The sequence below is a fragment of the Chlamydomonas reinhardtii genome, chromosome 3 (assembly GCF_000002595.2).
Source record: "Chlamydomonas reinhardtii strain CC-503 cw92 mt+ chromosome 3, whole genome shotgun sequence".
Classification (NCBI taxonomy): domain Eukaryota; kingdom Viridiplantae; phylum Chlorophyta; class Chlorophyceae; order Chlamydomonadales; family Chlamydomonadaceae; genus Chlamydomonas; species Chlamydomonas reinhardtii.
In genome coordinates this window covers 337670-362012 of record NC_057006.1, presented here as the reverse complement: position 1 = coordinate 362012, position 24343 = coordinate 337670, and the positions used below count along the sequence as shown (strand labels likewise).

The following is a 24343-nucleotide window of genomic DNA, read 5'->3' as shown; positions in this document are numbered from 1 at the left end:
CGCTGTATTTCTAGTTGCAGCGGTGCGCCAGCACGATCGGGCGCGCCAACTACTCTGCAATCGGATTATGATGAGTTTAAAGCTTGTTCAGGGTGTCAGGCTACACGAGCATAAAGCTTGTAAATTTGCTCCGTCGCGACCCCGCGCACACTCAGCACTGTCACACCCGGTTTCGAGACCGGTTCTCTCACGACAAGCCACCGCCGCACCAGAGGCGCAAACCATGTCCGTCCAAACCATTCCGGGTGTGGCTATCCTCGGGCCAGTCACCGCAGAGCAGGCGAGCATCCTGTCGCCAGAGGCCCAGCTTTTCGTCGCGACGCTGCACCGCACCTTCAACCCGCGCCGCAAGGAGTTGCTCAAGCGTCGCGATGAGCGCCAGAAGGACCTGGATGCTGGGCGGTGAGCGCCGTTGTCTAGTCGCGGCTGGACCGACAGGTTTACGCGGCATGACGGTTGGAGGCATGCACTTTCCCTTATGCTCGGGCTTTGGCGCCTTCACCTGAAGCGTGATGCCGGCGCACAGATCCACGAGTGCAATCATTTGCCCCGGCCAGCGGACCGCCGCGCTGACTGTCGCTGACTCCGCCCTTGTTCCTTGTTTCTTAACGCCCCCCAACCTCCCCTCTACCCCGCCTCGCAGCCTGCCCGACTTCCTGCCTGAGACGGCGGCGGTGCGCGCCGACCCCGGCTGGAAGTGCGCCCCGCCCGCACCCGGCCTGGTGGACCGGCGCGTGGAGATCACGGGGCCGGTGGACCGCAAGATGGTGATCAACGCCCTCAACAGCGGTGCCACACAGTACATGGCCGACTTTGAGGGTGCGTGGCCCGACACTGCTGGCACGCCTGATGCCGACCGGCTTGTTGTGGTTGTGTGGCAGCGTGGGTGGCATACGGCTACGCGGACGTGTGTCGCGTTAGAGTCAGGCCCCCTTGCGCTACCAGAGGCTGCCTCACAGGGCGCGGAAGACCCCCATCACAGCCCCGCCCTGAAACACCCCTCCCGCACTCACATCCCGCCTGTGCGCAGACTCGCACGCGCCCACGTGGGACGGCAACCTGGAGGGGCAGGTGAACATGCGTGACGCCGTGCGCCGCGCCATCAGCTACACCGGACCCAACGGCAAGGTCTACAGCCTGCGCACTGACGGCAAGCTGGCCACGCTGCTGGTCCGGTGAGAGCCGACACGGCGTGGGGCTTAATAGCCATATGTGATACGCATCGCCCCGCTTTGTTCTGGCCGCTCCTTTCAACATGCTCCCCTGAGCTGAATCGTCCCTGCTCTCCTGCCCTGCCCCCCACGCAGCCCCCGCGGCTGGCATCTGGTGGAGGCCCACTTCATGGTGGATGGCGAGCCCTGTTCCGCCTCGCTGTTCGACTTCGGCCTGTTCTTCTTCCACAACGCTGCCGCCACCCTAGCGGCCGGGCAGGGCCCCTACTTCTACCTGCCCAAGATGGAGAGCCATCTGGAGGCCAGGTGGGCGCGTTGGGGCGGCGGCGGGAGGAATGTGTATTTCACGTGCGTGTCTGTAAGTATGTTGGTCCACCTGGCGCGGATACAACGGATTCACGCACGTGGGCCCACTGCCATTGCCCACTGTCAATCGCCTCCCCTCTCACGTTCCTGCGCGCCCCTCGGCCCTGCCGCCCCCGCACCCCCCCGCCGCCAGGCTGTGGAACGACGTGTTCAACGCCAGCCAGGACATGCTGCGGCTGCCGCGCGGCACTGTGCGTGCCACGGTGCTGATCGAGACGCTGCTGGCCGCCTTTGAGATGGAGGAGATCCTGTACGAGCTGAGGGACCACTCGTCGGGTGGGTGGGGCTGAGAGGAGGAACGGGGAGGAGTGGTTGCGCAGGCGTTTGGAAGGAGCAGTGGGGAGGGGTCGGAGCAGGCGAGGGCTGTGACGGGAGGTGGTGGTGCGGGCCCGGGTGCACTGTGTGTGCGCGTGCGTGTGGTTGCTTGCCTCGGCTGAGCCCGCGCATGTCGACCACCCCCGCAGGCCTGAACTGCGGCCGCTGGGACTACATCTTCAGCTTCATCAAGAAGCTGCGCAACCACCCGCAGTTTGTGCTGCCAGACCGCTCCGCCGTCACCATGACCTCGCCCTTCATGGACGCCTACGTGCGACTGCTCATCAAGACCTGCCACAAGCGGTGAGCGAGGGGAGCCGGAGGGGGGGCAGGGTAGTTGCGGGTGGGATCGGGGTTGCATGGTGGGAAGCCGGGTGGACGCTAGTGGAGGGCGGGGCTGTAGGATTATTGACAATAAGCACGGCGCGTTGCAGTCTCGGCAACGTTGAGGTGGGAAGGCACGGGAGGTGTGTAACGTGCAAGTGCTGCATTTTGGCCTGCTCAACTCGTCCCTCCCTCCCTTTTTCTTTCCTGTGTGTTTGTGTGCGTGTGTCCCTACAGCGGCGTGCACGCCATGGGCGGCATGGCGGCGCAGATCCCCATCAAGGACGACCCCGCAGCAAACGCCGCCGCGCTGGCCAAGGTGAGGCACACCTACGGCCCCTGGTGCAGGGCAGTCCCGGTGCGGTGAGCACGGACTGCCGGCCCTGCTTGAACATCTTGCAACACCTAGCCGCGCTTCTTCCGCCCTGGGTGTTGGCTGCCGTGTATAGTGGTACCTAGTTCTCGACTGCCGTTTGCTTCCTCCGGACTGCTCCACCACCGTTGCACACGGCGCAGGTCCGCGGCGACAAGGAGCGCGAGGTGGTGGCCGGGCACGACGGCACGTGGGTGGCGCACCCCGCCCTGGTGCCCATCGCCATGGAGATTTTCAACAAGTGAGTGTGCGCGGCCTGTGTGTTTATGCGCGTGCGTGTGGGCGTGTATCAAGATGCATGCATGTAGGGTTGCGCTGGTGCCCTGCGCTGCCACGATGGCTTGTTCGACGCTGTTTCCCGCGCCTGCCAATTCCCGAGCCCCACACCCACCAATGCTCCGCGCCCGCCGCTTGCCTACGTGCGCAGGCACATGCCCACGCCCAACCAGCTGCACGTGCGGCGCGACGACGTGACGGTGACGGCGCACAACCTGCTGGACGTGCGCGGCGGGGCGCTGCTGGCGGAGGGCGGCATCACGGAGAAGGGTCTGCGCGACAACCTGTCGGTGAGGGCCGCTGGAGGCTGGGGCTAGCTGGGCGGGGGTCAGGAGGGGCCTACACGGTGCTTGGGTGTGCAAGGGAAGGGCACACGCTGAACAACCAGGGCCCCTGCCTGCGTCTTCAGCACCAACACACACACACACACACACACACACACACACACACACACACACACACACCTCCCTCTGCCTCTCCGCGTCTTGCTGCGCAGGTGGGCCTGGCCTACATGGAGAACTGGCTGCGGGGCGTGGGCTGCGTGCCCATCCACAACCTCATGGAGGACGCCGCCACCGCCGAGATCAGCAGGCGCGGGCGGGAGGGATGGTGTGGGGCGGGGCGGGCTGTTGCTGCAGGAAGCTGGGGGCAGCTGCTGGGGGATGTGGGGGCGACGGGGCGATGATGGAGGGGGGCGTACCGTATTGTGCGTGGGAGTTGCGAGATTTCGCTTTGCACGGCACGGCATGGCAGAAGGGAGGTAAGGGTCTCTCACCGCCCCGTGCGTGAGCGTAAACCCCTGGCAGCACCGCTCGCGACCCACACGCTGCGACACGTGCGCCCGCCCCCTCACTCTGCGCGCTGCCTGCCGCGCAGGTCTGCTGTGTGGCAGTGGGTGCGGCACCACGCGCGCACTCGCGACGGCCGTGTGGTGACGGCGGCCTGGGTGAACGACCTGCTGGCGCAGGAGCTGGACCAGCTGAAGAGCAAGGTGAGGGGGGAAGGGGCAGAGGGATTGGGGGATCCGGACCTGTTTTGTAGTCGGTTTCTCTGTTCCCAAGCAAGTCCCTGTAAGGCACATACTTTGCTTGATATGATTGGTCGTGCTTGTGCTACCCTCGTGCCTTTTTGAGGCCCCTCGGGTACCAAGCTCAACTCAGTTGCTTATAGCCATCCTCTACTAGTAGCAGAAATGGACGCCATAGCAAACATAATGGACCGTAGATAACATGAGCGCCGGAACTTTCCACAAGTTACAACTCCTTCCTCAACCGCCCGCCTGCTGCCCCCGCCTACCATGCACAGATGGGCGCCGAGCGCTTCGCCCGCTCCAAGTACCCTCTGGCTGCTCAGCTGTTCCAGAGCACCATCACCGGCGACGCCTACTCGGACTTCCTCACCACCCTGTGCTATGACCACATCGTCACCAAGACCCCCAGCCGCATGTGAGCGCGGCGGCTGCGCAGAGCAGCTGGGGAGCGGCTGGAGCGGAGCTCTGCTTGTGTGCGAGCGTCGACAGGAGCGATGGAAGCAGTGGCTGCATGATTGGGGACTGGTTGGAAAGGAGGAGCGGTGGGGACAGCGGCAGAGAGGGCGAGGCCGGGGCGAGTGCAAGGGTCTGATGTGAGGTGTGGCGCCCAGCGCGAGTGCGCTGTTTGGAATAAAGAGAGGACAGCAGGCAGGGATGTCTCGCTGGCCTCTTGGCGCGGAGGCTGCCGCTCTAGTGCGCCGCCGCCAGGAGGACAGGCCGGGCGTTTGTGCTATTGTGAATGTGATGTTGTACATGCAATGCCTTGTGGTCAAGTGCGGGTTTGCAGGTAGCTGTGTTGCTGTGCGATGTGTGCACATGTTTACACATCGTGTTGGGAACAGTCAGATTGTGTATGCAACGCTGCAGGATGTCGGGTTGAACTTGGTTGGACACGCCAGACCGCGCGACCGGGACATGTCATCTCAGGCCCAATGCCAAGGGTCACACACAGACGCTTGGCAAATATTGGCTGGGGGATAATGTCTGCAGTTCATGTGTAGATTGTGTACATTGTTTAGGTTTGATGCCTGGGTCAGTCAGGAGCCGGCGCACTGGCGGCGCAGGGCCGATGCGGGTGCCTGCGCGTGCCCATCACACGGGCGCAGCACATGATGCGTGCGTGCGGGCAGGCGCTCGTATGGTGTACACCGCGAGTGCGTTAATGTTGGATCATGCGACGTGGTACATGTGCAAGCGAGCAGCGGGGCGGGTGGTGGGTACGCATGGGTTCATGACACATACGCAGCACGCGCGTTGCTGTCCACGTGAAATAGGGGATGTACCCGTGGGATGTACCCGTAGGTGTGCGCCAGGAGACTACAGCCGTGCCGGGCAGTAGCTGTGCCCCTTGTGCCATATGCACAGGTCGTATTGTTGCGGTGTTGACAGCAGCATCGGGGAGCAGCAGCGACAAGCAGCGGCGGTCAGCAAGGCGCTTCAAGTTAGCGCCAATGCAGGCGGCAAGGAAGGCTGGAAGGGCAAGGATGGCAATCGCCGGCGCTAGGGTGGCGTGCGGGGACTAGGGGTGCGGGTGACCGGCGGGGGACGTTTGGTCCACAGCCCCCCACCTCCACCTCCATGCGCACCTGCAGCACCGCATGCTCTGTAACGTACACACTTTGATCAGGCTGCACACTGCTGAGACCCGCCCTTTGCACCCGTTAGCCTTCACTCGCACCGGCGGCCGCCCACCGACCACGCGCACACGCACACGCCCCAACCCCTTCCCCCTTTCATTCTCTGCGCTGACAGAAGAGGTGCAATTACATTATACTACATGTTGCGGCGCCGTTGGCATTGCTTCTGCCTGGCAATGACGTGGCGACGGTCCGACTTCCGCTTCCGACTTCCAGTATGTCCACCTTAAACAGCTACTACTACATTGTCACTATAGTTTCAGCTTCATTAGGTCGTCTTTTGCCGGAACCGAGGCCAGTTGCAACATCATTCTCCGACACTTGCAAGTCGTGACGCTCGCAACTGCACTCGCAGCTTAGAATCCTTCCACATATATCGCGAGTAGCCGCCTTGGTCTTCGCGGGAACTTGACTGCAACATCCAGCGCCAGGCCAAATGTCTGTTCCAGCACTCCTTGCCCAAAGACAGGGCTCTTTCCTGGTCAAAGGACGCTCGCTTGTTGCCGGCCGCAGCGGTTGCCCGCTGCGGGCGCCGCGCCAGCCCAGGGTCAAAGTGCTGGCAGTGCAAATAGACCGCCGTTCAGCATTGGACGCTCAATGGCGTCGTCAGCAGGAGGCCGAGGAGAGGAGGGCACAACTGGCGAACCAGCTTCTGAAGGGCGACATGATGGAAGTTAGGGACGCCGATGAGTTCGATGCCCTGTGCGAGCACGCAAACAACTCCCTCGTCGTCATGTTCATGTACCGGTGGGTATGATGCACCGTCAAGGATTGAAGGCGTCACACGCGGCTTCGCTGGGGTTCACGCCGGGCTGAGGGAGCTGTGGGGCCTGCACGCGTGGCAAACCCTAGACTCTCCGGCGGCTCTGCATCCCGACTTGCTCCACCCGCGCTCCCCATCGGTCAGGCCATCTTGCGGAAGCTGCAAGGATGCTGCGCTGCGCTTTGAGCAGCTCCGGGAGGAGGTGAGGCGGCAGGATGGCTATCACACACAACCCCGGTCGCATGCCAGGCCGCCGTTCAGTCACGTATCGGTAACTTAGGACAGGGCTGGAAGGCGAGGAAGTGTGCGCTCCTCTCCCTGCGCAGGCCAACCGCACTCAGGCGCGGGTGGCGTTTGTGCGGCACAACGTGGAGACGGACTACGGGGACACCAGCGACCTGTCGCGCATACACAGCGTCCGCGCAGTGAGTGCCGAGGGCGGCCGCGTGGCGGGGTTGGCTGGCGGGGTGTGGCTCCATGGCCACCGTGGTGGCGCGCCTGTGTGCCTTCAGGCGCGCTGCAGCAGCGTAGGGCCCTGCAGGCTCGTCCGGGGCACTGGACTGGCTGGATGATTGACGTCGCCCCTCACCACGTGGGCAATGCAGGTGCCCGCCTTCCTGTTCTTCGACGGTGGCGCCATGGTGAGTGCTGAAGGCATAAGCGTTGGGGTTCTGGGACGGGAGCATTGGCGCCGGGAAGGGTTGGGCAGCGCGGGCGGAGGGCTGAGGGTTGGGATTCTTGGGCAGTCCAGTGGCTGTGCGCGGTGGGGCTCTTTGGTGTATCAGCGCGGATGTGCCCAAGCGGCACTCACTGCGCACTGCACATCACTTTGCGGCATTCCTCCGACCGGCCAACATAAGGCGAATAGGGTGCGGGGGCCCGGCCAACATCAGGCGGATAGGGTGCGGGGGCCGGGGGGGGGGCAACGTGGTTTCGGTGCGGCCCGTAAATGAGCGGATGGCCGCCAGTCCGCGCCTACCCGAACAACCGAGCGAAGAGAGTACCCAGCAGATGGGCTGACCTGTAACCCTTCAAACATGTCAGTGTCATGAGCTGGGGTCGTAGCTCAAATGGTAGAGCGCCCGCTTAGCATTACGAGCATAGATAGATAGAGGTTTTGGTGTGCTCCACACGCCCTGGTGGCTGTCACGCGTGCGCTGCGCGCTTCCTGCCCATGCCCGTGCGTGAGCTGCACTTGCTATGCGATGTGGGCTACGGCGGGGCCGGAGGCGAGGCTAAGGCGCGTCGCACTACGTATGCGCAAATATAAGGGTGAACAACTAAGTATTGTAGGTGATGTCAGTTTGGGGATTGCGGCAACAGGTGGCATTGGCTCCAGCAGCCTCACCGGCGCATTACGTCGCATTACCACCTCAGATGCTAAACCTTTCTAACAATCGCGACAGAAGCACAACGCGGCCAACGCGAGCCTCTTCACGCGTCTGTTCGAACGTTGGTAATGGCTCAGTAGTGGGACAGCGCCGTGTCAGCAAGGGTGGGATGGTGTGTACACGATGAATGCCGCGGTCCCTTTCGGAGAGATGTCGGCAGATTAGCGGTGCGACAGTATCAGGGTCGCTGGGCTGCTGAATGCGCGGAGCTGCGGGCGTCGCTGCTGGGCGGAGCGGAACCACTGCGGCCCCACATAATCTACACCAGGGGAGAAACACCAGCGGTGTCCAGAAAGATATAGAGTATGGGAGAAAGAGGAGAACGGGAAGGGAGGGGCGGAGAACGGTGAGGGAAGCGGACGGGGTTGACAAGAAAGGTGGCTTTCCCCGTCAAGGACAAGTGTTCCCCGGTCACGGGGAAAGGGGCTGAGCCCCTCCACAGTTTGAGGCCGAACAACCTCATCGCCCGGACATAGCCGGGGTCGGTTTCCACAGGCACATAGCCAAACCCCGGTGCCTAGCAATCGCGATGCCAAAGCAGAGCCAACCGCAGCCAGATGCTGGTTTGCCCGTTGGCAACTGGATCCGCTGAGCCCTGAGCCTTCTGAGGCGCTTTGGGCCGGCTGTGAGATGGCATTTGCTTTCTAACCACTCATTGCATATCGTTGCGTTCGCATTGCCGCACTATTGTTTGTCCTCTCTGCGTTGCAGGTCCGCCGCCTGTCGCTGCGCGACATCCGCCGCCTGACCGGCCCCAAGCCATTTGTGAGTACAATACCGCTGTGTGCTCCTGCATCAGCCATGGTGTCTTTCGGCTATCCCGCTTAACCCTGGTAGACCTGAGGCCTGAGCCATTCTCGCGTGCCTGCCTGCCTAGACAGATGCTTGCATGGCTGCCTGGACAGAGTTTCGCCTGGCTGCAGCAATGGCCCTGTTGAGTGTTTCTCTTATCTTGTTGGCTGCTGGCACTGCCGCAGGTGGAGGCGGCGCTGGCTGAGGACGTGCGAAAGCTCAAGTCCACATTCAGGGAGGTGCTGCTGTCGCGCGCACCCAGCGCCCGCAGCTGAAGTGGGCTGTGGGTGGTGGTGGTGGTGGTGAAGATCAAATGTCCGAGCCCAACGAATAGGTCTCAATGGTTACAGGAGCGTCGCCCAACCCAGGAATTCAGTGCAAGACGAGCGCCAGAGAGAGGCCTGAAGCTGTGTCGACACCCCCGGATGTGGGCGCAAGCGGCAGAATCGCGCGGCCCGCTGGCCACGCGGTGGATGGGTTGTAGGGCTTGAAGGCTTTTCTGGGGTTTAAAGGAATTGTGAAAATGTCATGCCAGTGACCCGGTGGGGCGCCAGGGTGGTCAGGCACGAGGCTTCTCAGCGGCACATCACGTGCATGCAACTGTGTAGATCTTGTGCAGTTGCCATGTCAGCTTTAGCACAGCGTTGATGTCGTTGTTTATGTTTGTTTGTTTGATTGGTTGGCGGATGGACGGGGACAGCGTACACACGGAGCCGCGGGCAGCCTGCATTGGGCCGCCCTGTCCGTGAGGCCGTGGCTGGCAACTCCCGTGCGCGTATTCGGATGTGACGATGTATTGCTTGGAAGGTTGGCCGGTGCGCGCTACTCCCCGATGGATGTTTGTCGGGGCTGTGGCATGAGGCTGCTCGGCCGGCGTGCGGACTTCGTGGCCGGACCCACTAATGGGCAGAGGGGAAGCCGGACTCAGCACGCATGGCGTCAACTGCGGCGGACGTGCTGCCCATTGTATACTACCGACATAGTTGTTTGTTTGTTTCATTAATTTGTTGTAGCCAGCAGGGTTGTAGCCAGGGAAAACATCATGTGAATGTTGCTGCGGCGTCCAGGTGTCCCACGTAGGGCCGGGCTGCTGCTGTGCTGCTGGCTGTCCACTGGCCGCTCATCACAGGGATCGCACACAACGAGGAGCCCGGTGCGTCCTGGAATGGCTTTGTAGGGTTGGGGTTCTATGCTTGTTGAGGTGATAAGGAGTGGCAGTGCTAGGCAGCGGCTGTATGTCAATCTAATGTCCTATCTGCCTCTGTGTACAGCGTCGGCCGCAGCCCCCGGGCCGCCGGGCGGTGGAGTGTCCGCGTGGGTCACTGCTGCGTGGCTGCGGGCACACACACGCACAGGGCCAGATCGCCATGTAACAATATGCGTGTGGCTGTCGGCCGAGAGTCATTCAAGTCTCCCAATTGCATTTGTTTATTTGTTAGCACCCGAGACATCACTGTGATGGGCTCAGGGCACTGGCCAGAGCCCGCCGTGGGCCACCCGTTGATCCTTGTCAGTCCTCAGTTCTCAGACCGGCCTGACGCAACCGCACAGAGTTGACCACCACGGGTCGCCAGCCCCGCTTGCTTGGCTGCTTGCTCACACATCGATAGCGAAACCGTTTGCCACCGAGCTCCCATCCCTCCCCCAGCTCTACTGCGTCCGTATCTGCGTACACCGCTTCATGCATTTTGCATTGATCACTGCCCCACCACCGTAACCCACTTCCCACGCCGCTGCCTGTCCTGACACGTACGTTGCCGCTGCCCAGCTGCTGCTGGCCACCTGCGCGTAGGGCGACCGTACCCCAACCGGCCTACCGCTCCTGCTCCTACTCCCACGCCCCTGCTCCCACTGCGGCTACTGCGCCTGCGCCTGCGGCGGTGTGGTGTGTGCCAGGTATGCGTAGTCGCCCTCGCGCTGCGGGGCGGTGGCGCCCAGGGCCAGCGGGCGGGCGAACAGGCGGCTGGCCAGGACCATGGTGTGGTACTCGCCTGGGCAGCAGGGGGAGGGGATGGTGGTTAACTTTGAACCAATCCCGTAGGGAAACAGTCGCGCTGCAGGGAGGGATGGTGGGGAGGGGGTTGCACAGGGCTTGGCAGGGGCGAGCTTGGGGGCGAGCGGAGCTTGGGAATTGCCGAGAGGAGGCAGGGGTACGGCGTCAGGAACGCGGGCACCGCGCAAGTGCGGAAGGCTTGCCTGATCAGATTGCCGTGGCATGAGAGCCAATCCCGTCCCTGCTGTCAGCTGTCCCCTCCTCCAGCCCTTGCTGCCCCAAGCATTAGAACGTCTGCGCCCGCCCGTCACTCACCCCACTCTCCAGCCTCGTCGACGCCAAACCGCTCCACCGCGGGCAGCAGCACCTCCGCATGCAGCCGCCGAGCCAGGGGCTGACCCAGCAGCCGTCCCGCCCAGTCCTCGTCACCAGCCGCCGTCCCAGCCTCAGCGCCTGCGCCTGTGCCGTCGCCAGTGCCTGCCAGGGGCTCAGCGCTGTCGCCGCCATGCGACCCTGGTGCTGCTGCTGCCGCTGTCGCCTGCTCGGAACTGCCGGCAGCCGCCGCACACGCGTCTGTGCCCGTCTGCCCCGGCTGCGCCTGCTGCTCCGCCGCGGCCTCCTTGCTCTGTATCCGGAACTTGGTCACGTTGACGCAGGTGATCACCGGCTCCCTGCGACCCGTGTTGCCGCCGCCCGCGCGCGTCAGGTCAGTTTAATTCAGGTCAGGTCAGGTCGGCTCAAGTGGCAGGCGGCAGGGGCAGTTCGCCCCTCCTCCACAATACAAACACGCACGCCACGGCCTTTGCATTCCCATTCCCCATGGGTCGCTGTCTCCTGCACACCCCGCCGCCGCTGCCGTGTCTCACATGCCGTACGCCCACACCAGCTCCAGCAGGAGGCGCCGGCCGATGTCCCACAGCGGGCTGAGCAGCTGCACGCCGGTGCCGGCGGCGGCGCGCGGCATGAAGCTGCTGCACACGTCCAGCATGTCACCGGTGGCCAGGACCTGGGAGGGGGAGGAGCGAGGAGGGTTGCTGAGCAATTGAGCAGGCAGGGGTCGGCACGACACAGCCAGGCAGCGGTAGGGGCGGCCGCGTGTGAAGCGGGGCCACAAAGGGCCCGCTTGAACACAGATGGCGTACATGCCGGCACTCAGCAGCGTGGTGCCTGCCGCCCACGCTGGCGACCTTCCCACCCACACCCGCTTTCCTTTCGACACTTATGGACAAAGCACACACGCAACCACACACGCACGCACACATACACACGTCCCTGTATGCACCCGGAGCTGCTGTGCCCACCTCCACGCCGTGCTGTGTCCGCAGTGCGGTGATGTTTTCGCGGTAGCTGTCCAGGAAGGTTGGCGCAGCCGACACCTCCATCACCAGGTGGGGCAGGCCCAGAGCTGCGGCCTGGCGGCGCGAGCGAGGCAGTGAGCGGCAGTGAGGGGCAGTGAGCGGCAGTGGGCAGGATCTGGGTTAGGGCCAGGGGACTGGGGGACTGGAGGTAGTTTGGTTGATTGGGAAGGTGTGCTAGGCAGGCAGGCAGGCAGGCAGGCAGGCAGGCAGGCAGGCAGGCAGGCAGGCAGGCAGGCAGGCAGGGCAGGCAGGCAGGCAGGCAGGCAGGCCTGAAGCTAGCGGCGGCTCCCCTCACGTGCGGCAGTTCACCCAGGCATCGGAGCCCAGGACTCCTGCGCACCTCCCCGCCACCACCACCATGGCTGCAGCTCCACCCCCGCAGTCCCTTTTCTTCATAGCCCCTGGCACACCTGCAGCTTCACAAGCTCCAGGGGGTGGGCCTTGAAGGGCGCGGCGCCGACCGGCACGAAGGTCACCAGCAGCGCCACTTCGCAGCCCGCCAGCGTGTCCAACCGCGACCTCAGGTCGGCAGTCCAGGCTTGCCGCACTTCTACAGGCCAGGCCTTGCTCGCCTCGAGCGCGATGGATGCGTCTTTGAGCAAGTTCACCACGGTCATGGAATCCTTGCCGCCGGTAAACGATACTGCTGTCTTCCGTGGCTTCGCGGTCGCAGCAACATCTTCTGCCATAATGAATATACGAATTTAGGTTGCACACTTGTGCGCTGCTCGCGAGGCCGCAGTGTTTCGTGTTCGGAAACGCGTTATCAACGTGCTTGCGGATCACGCATGTATCAAGCACGATAATTATCTACGATAAACAACACGCATGTTGCAGGGAGGACGGTTTGTGCGATTTGTCGGAGCCTGACTCCATGCACGCAAAAAAAATACCGTAAACCAACACAGACCGGCCGGTTCGCCTGTTGGTGCAGCTAGCCGTCCAACTCGGGATCGTGTACATACTGAATGGCTACTCGCTGACATTGTTAGCGGCACGGGTGTGCGGCAGGCCGTCAGTGTCTGGCGTGATCTGGTCCGCCACGATTGGGCGTGCCGTGGCGTGCGGTGCGCTGCGGTCCAGCACCCGTCCGCGCATCCCTGGTACTACCAGTGGTAGGCACGCTCATTGACGAGTTTGCCCCCCCCTCGACCAGCCCCAGAATTGAAGATAATGAAATCCTCACGCCCGCGATATGGCGCATCCTGCCTCGGGGTGGCTAGTGTAGCCGGCTGCAATGTGAGCATCGCTGTGGTTGCCTAGCCGAACAGCTGCAGGCTCTTCAACCCAAGCTTCTACCGTACCCTGCCTCTACCGTGCTGTGAAGCTGCCCCTGTCAGCACCCCCTGCCGATACCATCCCAGCCAGTGGCAAAGGAACTTGTGAACTACCAGGTTGAGGAACCGTGATGAGTGCTCATTGATTACAGAAGGCTCCGAAGTCGAACGCACGCTTTCACTCTGTGTCATCAATTCATGCCACCAAGCCACGGCACCCTCAACGCTTGCGAAAGAGGAGAGAGAGAGTTAAGGAAGAGAAGTGGAAGAAGTGAATGCAATGTAATGCAGAAGTCCACAGGACTGTGTGTAGGCACGATGCGGGTACGTGCCACACACAACACACAGGCACAGGGCACACACACGTCTATGAAGAACGCCTAAATACATCTAAGTGCATCAATCAATAGGCTTATCGATCAGCCGGAGCACTCTGCGGAAAGAGCAGAGTGCCCCTGGGTGATGACTACTGTGCTCTTCTCCCTACACACAACCTACATCCCCTCTCTCGTTGGCAAGCCGTCCACGATTGAGCAATCGTGCGCATTCCTCAGCTAGGCACGCTATCCGTTGACCAGGTTGACCCGCCTATCATCACATTACAACACGTCGCTGGCCAAATAGCAATTCTAGATGCTCTCGCAGAGCAGTGTGTTAATTCTGTCACGCCGGCCCTGATCAAGAGCCCAGCCAGCAGCCAATAGACGCGCCTACCCGATCGTCCAATCCTCGTGTATCCACTCTCCAAACCGCCCTCAAGCGCTGATGCCTAGGAAGAATCGTTACCTCAACCAGAATCAGGTATCATAGATATACTGTAATTGCTTGCTGTCCCAGCCTCGTCCGGCCACAAGCCGGAACTCCACCAGACACGACAAACAGGGTCTGGCCGTGTTAATCAACACGGCGCCCGCAAAATCGGCGAGGTTAGAAGACTAGGACGTACACGCCGCACTAAGAAGAAGGAAGAAGCATTGCTGAGCACGCCCGGTATTCTTTGGTAGTACCTCACTGCAAGCCGCCTTGCCTGCTCGGCAAGCCGGGACCCGTACCTGCCTCTGCCCACGTGCACTCGCCCGCTGCAAAACGCGGCCGGCACGCAGACCGAGGTGCCGTTCCCGTGTGACATGTGTCGTACACACGCACGCGCACATGCACACACATCCTGCTCCACAATACTCTTCTTCCGGAGGTTGCGTTCTAAACCCCACCTCCGACAGGTAATGAAGCTGGATCCATGTATGGTGTGGAGTGTGGAGTGTTGCAAGAACCGGGGTGGCGAGCTCGCGAGAATCAACGCCATCGCTCCTGCTTCGTGACAAGCGCTCTTGCACCCACCGCATCCGCAGAGCTGTCAACGCCAACTTGTGGAGTCCTTTGTGTCAGGATGCTAAGCCGCCGTCGGGTCTGGTAAAGGTGGTGGTGGTGGTGGAGGTGGTGCCGCCGGCGTGTCCCGGCCGCCTGCTGCGCCCAGTGCCGCGCCGCACCAAAGCCCTCACCTCACCCATCACCGGCCGTCAACACCGCCCAACCCACTGAGCACCCGCGGGGGCTTCCCACGCCTCGGCATATGCCGTCACAGCCCGCCGTGCATGTCCGGCTGCTGGCCCGCCGGCGACGTGGCCGCCGCCACCGGCTCACTGCCCATGCGGCTCATCATCGCCATGTCGCCGCCGCCGCCAGCCGCCGCCTCCGCCGGCGTCATGGCCATTGTGCGGCCAGCCACCACCATCTGCCCGCCGTGGGTGCTGGCGCTGCCGCCGCCACTGGTCACACTTCCCGAGTGTGGCGGCGGCGGGCCGTATCCGGGGTACGGCGGGTAGTGGGGGTGATACATGCCCGCGGCTGCCGCTGCCGCAGAGACCATGCTTGGGTCGCTCTGCACGGACGACAGCCGGTGCTGCTGGTGATGCTGCTGCTGGTGGTGCTGCGCGTGCAGGTGGTGGTGGTGGTGGTGGTGCGGGCCGCTGCCGCTGCTGCCGCCCGGGATTGGCGGGTAGGCAGACGGCATCATGGGGTCGTAGCCCGCCAATGGCGGCGGCGCCCCCGGACCACCCTTCACAGGAGTGTACGGCGGGCCTCCGGCGGCTGTGCTGCCGGCGGCGCCGCCACCCGAGGTGCTGGCGGGGCCGCCGCCGCTGCCGCCGCCGCTGGCGTCTGGGTGGGCGTGCGGGTGGTGCGGCGGGGCCATGGGGTGCGGGGGGTAGTCGGGGTAGCCGGGCGGCGGCATGCCGTGGTGAGGCGGCGGCGGGCCGTACATATGCATATACGGCGGCGGGTACGGCAACATGCCACGTGGCACGCCCTGCGAGTACGGCAAGAGCCGCGGCGGAAGAGGAAGAGAGTCAGGTACGGGTGGTGATCGGCGAGCACAAGGGGCTGCAGCGTTCTTCTCTACCTCCATTGTACAATCCGACATGCGATCTGAAGGGGCAGAAGTACAATCCCCTGTCCCTCTCCCCTATCATTTACTCCTCCTGCTGCGGGGCAACCCCACTCACCGGTCGGCTGCCGGCGGACTTGTAGTAGGCGCGCATGTAGGGAGGAGGCGGCCCGCCGGGGTACCCAGGCGGCGGCGGGCCTCCGGGATAGCCCGGTGGCGGCCCCACTGCGCCGCCCGGCGCTTGAGACGACGAGCTGCGGGCGGCGGAGGCGGCGGGGTGCATGGGGGGCAGCGGCACTCGGCCCGGCGGCGGCACCAGATGCGGCGGCGGCGGGCCATAGCCCGGCGGCGGCGGGCCGTAACCCGGCGGCGGCGGCCCGTAGGGCCCGTACAAGTAGGCTGGATGCATGTGGTGGGGGTGCATGGGCGGCGGGTGGCCCGACGGCAGCCGCTGCCGCACGCCGGGGTGCAGCATTACTGCGCCGTGGCCGCCGTGTGGCGGCAATCCGCCCGCGGCCGGCGGTGGCGGAGCCGCCCCGGAGGACTCGGCGCCTGCGGCCTGGCTCGAGGACGGCTGTGGCGCCGCCGCCGGGTGCTCGCCCTCCAGCATCTCCAGCGGTTGGTGCTGATGCTGATGATGCTGATGCGGTTGTGAGTGCGAGTGCTGGAGCGGTTGCTGCTGTTGCTGCTGGGAGTGCTGCTGGGCGGCGGGCGGGAAGGGCAGGCTGCCGCGGATCGGCAGCTGCGCCGCCGCCGCCGCCGCCTCGGGTCCGGCGGCGCCGCTGTCGTGAGCCTGCAGCCCCTGGAGCGAGGACGAGGAGGGCGGCGGCTGCAGCGGCGGCAGCGGGTAGCTGCCCTGGGACATGCTGTGCGCCACCGAGCGGTGCGGGTGGTGGGGGTGCAGGTGCGAGTGAGGTGGATAGTGCGGGTGGCCGCCGGCGGCCAGCGGCGCGCTGGCAGCACCCTGCAGCGCCGAGCCCTGAGATGCGGCCTGGCGCAGCGGGTGGACGGGGAAGGGCGAGGACGCGACGGCCTGCAGCTGCGGCGGCAGTGTGGTGACTGTGTGCGGCACGTGCGCAGGCGTCGGCCCAGGCGGCGGGTGCGACAGCGGCGTGGAGGGGGTGGTGGAGGTGACGGGGCCGGAGCCGGAGCCGCGGGCGCCACCGCCCCGAGGTGTCAGCGCCTGCCCTTGCTGCTGCTGCTGCTGCTCGTGCAGGGAGGAAGACGCACCTCCCTGTTGCTGCTGCTGCTGCGCCTGGCCCTGCTGTTGCTGTTGTCGCTGCTGTTGTTGTTGCTGCTGGTGGTGCCCCTGCTGGTGACCCTGCTGGTGCCCCTGCTGGTGCTGCTGGTGCTGGGCTCCGAGTGTGAGGCCGGACAACATGGCGTCGGCGTGCAGGCCGGCCATCGCCTCGTGGGCCATCGCCATGTCGCCGGCGCCACCCGCCTGCGACACACGACACGACGGAGGCAGCGGGCAGGTTGCGTCAGAGCTCGACGACGCGCTCGGAACAGCGACGTGACGCGACAGAGAGCCAAGAAGAGGCAGGTACATAGCCGTGTGGGTTCCCAGCGCGGCCCCGCCACCCCTTCTTCCTCGCTCACCTCGCCGCCGCCGTGGCCGCCCTCGCCGGGCCCCATCAGCGCCGTGAGTGACGCCAGGTCCAGTCCGTCAGTGAGGCCGAAGATGTCGCCGTCCCCGTGCCCCATCATCATCAGGGCGCCAATGTCGCCAGCGCCGCCCTCAGAGCCGCCGCCGTTGCCGCCGCCAGGCAGCGGCGGCAGCGCGCCGCCGCCGCTGGGGCCGCCAGGGCCGCCGCCATGCGGGTCCATGTGGCTCGGGTACGAGTGCGGGTGCGGCGCGTGGTGCGGCGGGTAGAGGTGCGAGTGTGGGTGGTGATGCGCGTGGTGCATGTGGTGCGGGTGGGCCGCGTAGGGGTGAGAGGGGCCGCCGCCAGGCGAGCCGCCGCCAGCGCCGCCGTCGGATCCGGAGCCGGGCAGGCGGAAGCCGTACGGCATGATGGAACCGGCGTGGCCGTGGTGGGCGCCGTACGGATCGAGGGATGGATCCATGCCAGCGGCGCCAGGGTAGCCGCCGCCGGCGCCAGGGTGCATCATGGGGCCGCCGGGGCCGCCAGGGCCGCCGGGACCGAACAGGCCGCCGCCGCCGCCGCCGGCTGACGAGGTGATGTGGCTGCCGCCGCTGCTGCCGCCGCCGCGGCCGCCAGCGCTCAGCCGCGGGCCGCCGATGCGAGGCACTGCGTTGGGACGGGGTGACAAGACAGGGGCAGGGGCAACAGGGGCGTGGGCGGCTGAGAGGTGGGACGAGACAGGCGACGAGGTGGGACGAGCGCGGGTTGCTATGCAGCGAGCAGCAAGTACCGGCACTCCAGGGCTAGACCTCGGGCTAGTGCGCTGCTGCCTGCATGGCTGCTGCTGCATGGCACAGTAACGACTCAGGACTCACCCTTGCGTGCGGGGCTGCCGCTGAAGCCCTCCATGGCCGTCTGCCACAGCAGCTCCGCATCCACCGGGGAGTGCGCGCGGGCGTGCGGGTAGGGGTGCGGGTAGGGGTAGCTGCCGGGGTGGCCGCCGGGGTGCATGTGGCCGTGGCCGTGGCCGTGCGGACCGCCCACAATGCCGCCGCTGCTGCCGTCGGCACCCAGCGGTGACCGCGCCGCGCCGCCAGTCGCAGATGCCGTCGGCGCCGCCATGCCGCCGCCGCCGCCACCCAGCTGCATGTGCGCCGCCGCGCCGCCGCCGACTGCGCCGAGCCGCACCGCGCCCTCCTCAGACAGGGTGGACTCAGACAGCTTCATGGCCACATCGCCGCTCAGCTGCTTACGCTGCTGCCCGCCGGAGCCGCCAGAGCCGCCAGAGCCGCCGGGCTTGGCGGCGGCGCCCGCCGCCGCCTCCAGCGCCAGCACCGAGGCCTTGCGCTTGCGCTGCGGCGGCGCCGGCGGCTTGACGGCGGAGCCGGCGGCGGGCACCATCTCTGCCGCGACGGCGCCGCCAGGCAGCAGCCCGCCGACCTTGACGTAGCAGTTGGCGTCACCTTCAGAGGCGCCGCCGCCGCCGCCGCCAGCACTGCCGCCGCCGCTGCCGGCGGCGGCGCCGCCGGCGGCGCCTGAGGACGGGTTGCTGCCGGACGGCGCAGCGACGGTGGCCGCCGCCGCTGCACGGGCCGCGCGGCTGGCGGCGCCGCTGCTCTTGCCGCCGCCCTTGCCGCCGCCGCCGACCTGGGTGGATCCTGGCACGTGCGGCTTGGCCTTGCCGCGGCCTGTGGAGGAGTCCAGGTGAGTTGGGGTCCAGGCATATTTGGTAAGATAACGGTCGCGTACATTTGGTGGGTGGGGTTTGCAATACACGCGGCAGCTGTGGGGCGAGGACAAATGTTCGCGCGGGCAATAACACGGCAACAACATCAGGAACGCAAAGCGACAACTAACCACCAGCGCCATCAGCAATGCACAGGCCTGCCCCAGGCCTCCCCCTACGTACACAATGAACCCACCAATGATCTTGATCTCGGGCCGGGTGTCAGCCGACGGCAGGCCCGACTCGCCGATGTAAAAGTCCACGGGCACCTCGAACTCCTCCAGCGGCACCACATCGGGCAGCTTGCGGTACAGGTCGCGGGCCAGGTCGATGGCCTCGGGCCCGGCGGGGAAGGACTGGCGGTCCACCAGGTCGGTGTAGAGCCACAGGAAGGTGCGCAGCTTCACTTCGGCCTTGGCGCGGTTGGTGGCATACCTGCGTGTTGTGTGCGGGGGGCGGGGGAGATGGGGGAGGAGGGGGTGACATGGGGGGGGTAGCAGAGAGGGGAGGAGGGGGTTGCAGAGTGGGTGAGGACGGCTGCTGTGCCTGGTCTGGGATCTGGTCTGCTCAAAATCACATCGACAGCATCTGCATTGCAGCACTCAAGGCTGCCCTGCCACTGCCGCTGGGAGGAGGACGGGTGGGGGCCGAAAGGGCGGGGGGGGGGGGTAGCACTCATCTCACCAGCGGTTCTTGATGGTGTTCTCGGGGCGCGTGGGCAGGTAGCGCGCCACCTCGCTCCAGCGGTTGCCGTGCAGGCTGTGCGCCAGCGCCAGCACGTACTCCTCCTTGAGTGACCAGGGGTCCTTGCTGATGTTGGGCCGAAGGTCGTTCTTCCACTTCTCGCGGCACTGCTTGCCGGTGCGGCCGGGCACCTGCCTCGCCACCTCCTGCCAATTGATGGCATCGTAGTTGTCGGTGCCCAGGCGCGAGACTACCGTGATGAGCCAGTCCGTCTCCTCCTGGGTCCAGGGCCGACTGGCCTCCTTGCGCTTCGCGCCGTAGTCGTAGCGGCGCGACGCCGACGAGCGCGAGCGGCCGGAGCGCAAGTCGACGTCGCTGTCCGAGTCGTCATAGTACCGCCTGCTCATCTAACTCCTAGAGCCCTGTCGCGACGGCCGCGAATCCTAAGGTCCGAGGAGCCAGCGCGATGATGGGTCGTCGCGAGAAGTAGGTCGCGTAGTGCGTCTGTGCGTCGCCAATGTGCCGCCCGCTGTGCGCGATGGTAAGAGTCGCGCGAGACGTCGGGAGCACCGACGACGGGCCGTCTATGAGCTAATCAAGTATAGCGGCAACTAATGCTGCTAGAATGCTTGGCGTTGGCGTGCCAAGCGGTGCGAAGCAAGTGGCGCCGGGGTAAGTAGCGTGCCAGTAGTGCCGCCTGAACTTTGCCTCTCCCGATCCAGGTTCAGCAGTGACAGAGATATAGACGCATGGTATTTATATGCGTACTGGCGGTTGGGTAAATTGGGCAGAGTGAAGCGGTGCAATTGGATGGAGGAGGCGCTTCGCGTCTGTCAGCTTTGCTACCTAGCACTAATGTGTTCTAACACAAGTGGCTACTATGAGTACAAGTGCGCCACAGTGATTTACTGGAAGTCTGCAGCGGTCTCAGCTAGGATCGCCAGTGTGCGCCCATGCAGCGGTCGCAACTGGCTCCTCCTCCCGCCTCAGCAATTACAATGTACAAACAACTACGCAGATACATGATAAAAGGTAATATTTTTGCCGGGCAAAGGGACACTTGCGGGGACTACAGGTACTCGGCTGCGGGAAACCCGGCTGCGGATGCTTGTTGGGCTTGTTCGATGTTCCAGGTGGCTATCAACATCAAGATGAATGATTCTGTCAATGTATAGTCTACAGTCGCGCTCAAACGGCACGCACCGAAACCTGAAAAGCCCTTGCGTGCCGAGTCCTTGGGCAGCTTCACAGTTATTCCCTGACAAACTTGCATTCCAACTAATAGCGATGATATAATAACTGTTGCCTTGCGCCCTGCAGACTCATTTTAATTCCTTTCAGAGTTTGCTTTCTCGTATGGCCACAAAGCTCGCGCAAACCCGTTGGGAGCGATATTGAACCCAAAAAACACATAACAATGACCTCAACAGCGTCTTCGGTGCGGGACCATCTCGAGTCCTTGGCTTCCGACGCATATAGCGCCGTCTCCGATGCCGCTCAGCGTGTTGCAAGCTCTCTAGGGCTCCAGGGACATCAGACAGTCCTGGAGCGCAAGCTTCGACCGCCCATTGACCGCGGGATGGCGCAGTTACGGTGGAGCTCGTTTGGCACGGCCGCGGTGGTGCCCTTCCCCTCTCCGCCCCTGGAGGACCCGCGTATGCTTCTCACCATGCTAGGCCTCGCACGGGTGCTGTGGGAGGAGGCCGAGGCCGGCACCTCCGCAGCCCAAGGCGCGGCGGCGGGGGGTGCCGGAGGCCTGGGGGCCGGCGGGGGCGGGGGCGGTCTGCCGCTGCCGCCCGTCACGTTGGCTCTGACCGCGGCGGCGGTGTGGCGCTTCCTCAACCCAGTCATGCTGCGCGAGTGGTGCCTCAGCCCCTACTGCGTAGTGGAGGTGAGGTACAGGCGCGCGGGCGGTGGGAGCAAGTGGCTTCGGCACGACGTCGGCAAACCCCCACACCCGCGCCATCGAACGCAAGGACAGCTGGTGCAAACACGACTCCTGTCACGCGCCTTTCCACTGCTCCCCACTCCCCCCAACACCCTCACGGCCCCTGTCATCCCCCTGTCCCGTTCTCTTGGGTCTGATTCCGACTCCCCAACGCCGCCGCCCCTGCCGCCGCCCCTGCCGCCGCCCCTGCCGCCACCCCTGCAGCGGCGCGAGGTGGGCCGGCTGTGGCGCAGCGGCCTGGTGCACCTGGATGCGCCGCACCTGCTGTCCAACCTGGCCGCCCTCATCCCCGACTGCGCAGCGCTGGAGAGGCAGCACCAGCGCCAGCACCAGCAGGCTGGGGCGCGGGGTGGAGGTGGAGGTGGAGGAGGTGGGGTGGAGGGCGCGCTGCTGCCGGCCGCGGCTTTCGCGGCGGATGTGGCGGTGCTGGCGGGCCTGTCCAGCGGCCTGTTCGGTGAGCGGAGGGGCAGGGCGGGCGGGGCGGCGAAGGGGGCGCGGCTGATGGAGCGGCAGTGGGAGTGGAAGTCACCCGAGGCGCGGGCCTGCAACCAGCCGCGACCCAGAGCCCTGAAGCCAGGGCCGGGTGCCGACAGACAGAGCGGATGGCAGTGCTGGTACTGCTGGTGCGGCTGCTGGCTGAACTGCACACGTGCGGGCGCCCACCGTACGGCCCGCCCGCACCTACCCGCACATCACGCGCCGCCATCAGCAATGCCCACACTCCCCCTGGCCGGCCTCGCTCGCTTCACCTCACGCCTCACCTCACGCCTCACATCGCCTCCCCAACCCACTCCACCCACCCACCACCACCACCCTCCCTCCCCCTCCCCCTTGCCCCGACTTGTCAGTGGTCTGGGCTGTGGCTGAGCGGCAGCTGCTGCGGCGGCCCGGCACCTACTATGCGGTGGGGGCGGTGGGGCTCAGCAGCCTGGCCTTCGCGCTGCAGGTGGAGGCGGTGGGGTGGTGGAGGCGTGGGTGGGGTATATGCCCTGGGTGGAAGGCCCGGGGGCTAAAAGGAGGGGTCACCGAGCTCCTGCGCTGCAGTCTGGAGGGGCTTCTGCTGAGCTCGAACGGCCCGCCCCGCAATGCAACCCATAACTGGCGCGTCGTTACCAGAGATTCCCTCCACACCACCCGCCTGTGTACCCTATACATACACGCATGCCCACGCCTCTTTTCATGCGTGCAACTTGAAAGCACACACACACGCTTCCATGCCGTCCCCCCCCCCCCCCGCCGCCTCCGCCGCCCGCAGGTGGTCCGGGGCGAGGCGCGCGGCCCCGGCGCCCGCGTGTGGCTGCTGGGCTTGCCGGTGCCCGCGGCGCACGCCTGGCTGGCGCAGCTGGCGCTCACGCACGTGACGGCGCCGGACGCCTCCTTCGCGGGCCACGTGGCGGGCGTGCTGGCGGGAGTGGCGCACGTGTACCTCGTGGGGCCGGGTGAGCGTATGCGTGTGTGTGTTTGTGTGCGTGTGTGCGTTTGTGTATGGGTATAGTGGGCTGGGTGGGGGTAGGGCGGGGTGCTGGGTGCGGTGCTGGGTGGCTGGCAAGGGAGGGGAATGGGGAGGGAATGGGGTCGTTTGCGAGGCGCGGTGGGGCGGGGTGGGGTGAGGCCGGCTGGAAACAGGAGGCCATGCCACGCGGTTGTGTGAGTGGGACGGCAAGTGGGCATGCCGACCGGCCCGGTGCAACAAGGACCCATCTGGCTCCGCCGTTCCTGGCCGGCCGGCAATGTCGCCTGTGTGAAAGAGCACAAGGAAAACAATGTCGCATGTGCGTGTGTGTGTGTGTGTGTGTGTGTATGTCACAGTGCTGCGCTGGATCTTTGGACGTGGACGCCGGCGGACTGCGGCGGGGGCGGGCGGCGCCCAGCCGCGCTTCTATGGCTCCGGCACCACCAGCGGCCGACCTGTGGCGCCGCAGGCGGGGGGAGCAGCAGGAGGCGGTGGCGGCGGCAGTGGCGTGGGCCGGGCACTGCGCGGCGCTCTGACGCAGCTGGGGCTGACGGCGCTGGCGGTGGTGGTGTACGCGGCGGCGACCGCGCGGCGGCAGCGGCAGCCCATGAGCACGTGGCAACTGCGGTGACGGGGCCTGGCTGTGGGAGGACGGCGTTGCGTGCAGCAAAGCAGGATGTTGAGGCGACACCGGGGAAGTGTGAAGTATAAGAAAAGGAGAGTTGAGCAATAGATGCTCCAGTAGACGTTGAAACGGGCACACAGAGCACCATGCACAGGCTTTGTGCATATGTTTCCTTGTGCTCGTTAACGCAGAGTTACTGCAGCGGCAATCACGCGATGTAGGTTGGGCGGGTAATTTCAGCAATCAATTTCATTCTGGTAGGGGGGAAGGTTATGTGCCCAAGCCCAATGAAGTAGGTTATCGACGTGCGTTGCGGAACTAATGCGTGCGTAGGTCCCAGGGAGAGCGGCTCGTGCGTGGCGCGTCGGCCAGTTGCTAATAATACCGTAATCTTGTGTAACCATGCAATCCAATGGCTGTCTTACGACTACCATGTCACCAGCAACACATGAGGAGGCTGGAGGCCAGGGGCTGGGGCACAGGGCCTGCACAGCCCGGTGTTCGGCGGTTCCGTGTGTGCTGGTAGCGGCGGCTAGCAAGCGACCCCGGGCTAGCTGGCGTATGCTGTGGGCCCCGTCCCTACTCCCTAGCTGCCTCACTACACACGCGTTGCCTCTTGCCGGGAGAAGGGGTTTGAATGCGCCCCTGCAAGAGCAGCTGCCGGATGCGGCGGTGGTGACCACAGCAGGGGGCCAGCAGGGGGCCAGCGGCCTCGGTCGGCGCTCCGGGCTGAAAGGCGGGCTGGGAATGAGCGCCTGCCGACCTGCGGTCGTGCCTGCGGTGCCGGCACGTGGGGCTCTGTGCAGGCCTGTCCCGCCGTGTCCCGCCTGTGGCTGTGTGTCAGAAAGCACAGGGGAAGAAACACGCA

At 65.1% G+C, this 24343-nt stretch overlaps 5 protein-coding genes across 5 annotated transcripts; 3 read left to right on the top strand and 2 right to left on the bottom strand.

Annotated features, from left to right (window-relative positions):
• Positions 1-31: 31 nt before the first annotated feature.
• CHLRE_03g144807v5 (uncharacterized protein) lies at positions 32-5477 on the top strand. Its single transcript, XM_001695580.2, has 12 exons — positions 32-402; positions 644-819; positions 1031-1175; positions 1308-1478; positions 1672-1814; positions 2003-2156; positions 2415-2496; positions 2694-2791; positions 2978-3116; positions 3323-3417; positions 3703-3817; positions 4132-5477. Exons 1-12 carry the CDS (start codon positions 224-226, stop codon positions 4273-4275), a joined length of 1641 nt encoding a protein of 546 aa, XP_001695632.1. The 5' UTR covers positions 32-223; the 3' UTR covers positions 4276-5477.
• Positions 5478-5621: 144 nt separating this feature from the next.
• CHLRE_03g144787v5 (uncharacterized protein) lies at positions 5622-9824 on the top strand. The gene is made up of 6 exons (XM_001695581.2): positions 5622-6240; positions 6401-6458; positions 6583-6681; positions 6862-6897; positions 8359-8412; positions 8625-9824. Exons 1-6 carry the CDS (start codon positions 6158-6160, stop codon positions 8712-8714), a joined length of 420 nt encoding a protein of 139 aa, XP_001695633.2. The 5' UTR covers positions 5622-6157; the 3' UTR covers positions 8715-9824.
• Positions 9825-9829: 5 nt separating this feature from the next.
• Positions 9830-12601, bottom strand: CHLRE_03g144767v5 (uncharacterized protein). Its single transcript, XM_001695687.2, has 5 exons — positions 12201-12601; positions 11734-11844; positions 11299-11438; positions 10748-11103; positions 9830-10430 (listed from the first exon to the last, which is right to left on the bottom strand). Exons 1-5 carry the CDS (start codon positions 12477-12479, stop codon positions 10297-10299), a joined length of 1020 nt encoding a protein of 339 aa, XP_001695739.1. The 5' UTR covers positions 12480-12601; the 3' UTR covers positions 9830-10296.
• A 600-nt stretch (positions 12602-13201) lies between these two features.
• CHLRE_03g144747v5 (uncharacterized protein) lies at positions 13202-20307 on the bottom strand. Its single transcript, XM_043060395.1, has 6 exons — positions 19450-20307; positions 18962-19200; positions 17915-18727; positions 17053-17705; positions 15569-16894; positions 13202-15372 (listed from the first exon to the last, which is right to left on the bottom strand). Exons 1-6 carry the CDS (start codon positions 19854-19856, stop codon positions 14644-14646), a joined length of 4167 nt encoding a protein of 1388 aa, XP_042925524.1. The 5' UTR covers positions 19857-20307; the 3' UTR covers positions 13202-14643.
• A 180-nt stretch (positions 20308-20487) lies between these two features.
• CHLRE_03g144727v5 (uncharacterized protein) lies at positions 20488-23887 on the top strand. Its single transcript, XM_043060394.1, has 5 exons — positions 20488-21340; positions 21602-21851; positions 22246-22343; positions 22653-22836; positions 23207-23887. Exons 1-5 carry the CDS (start codon positions 21029-21031, stop codon positions 23479-23481), a joined length of 1119 nt encoding a protein of 372 aa, XP_042925523.1. The 5' UTR covers positions 20488-21028; the 3' UTR covers positions 23482-23887.
• Positions 23888-24343: the final 456 nt, after the last annotated feature.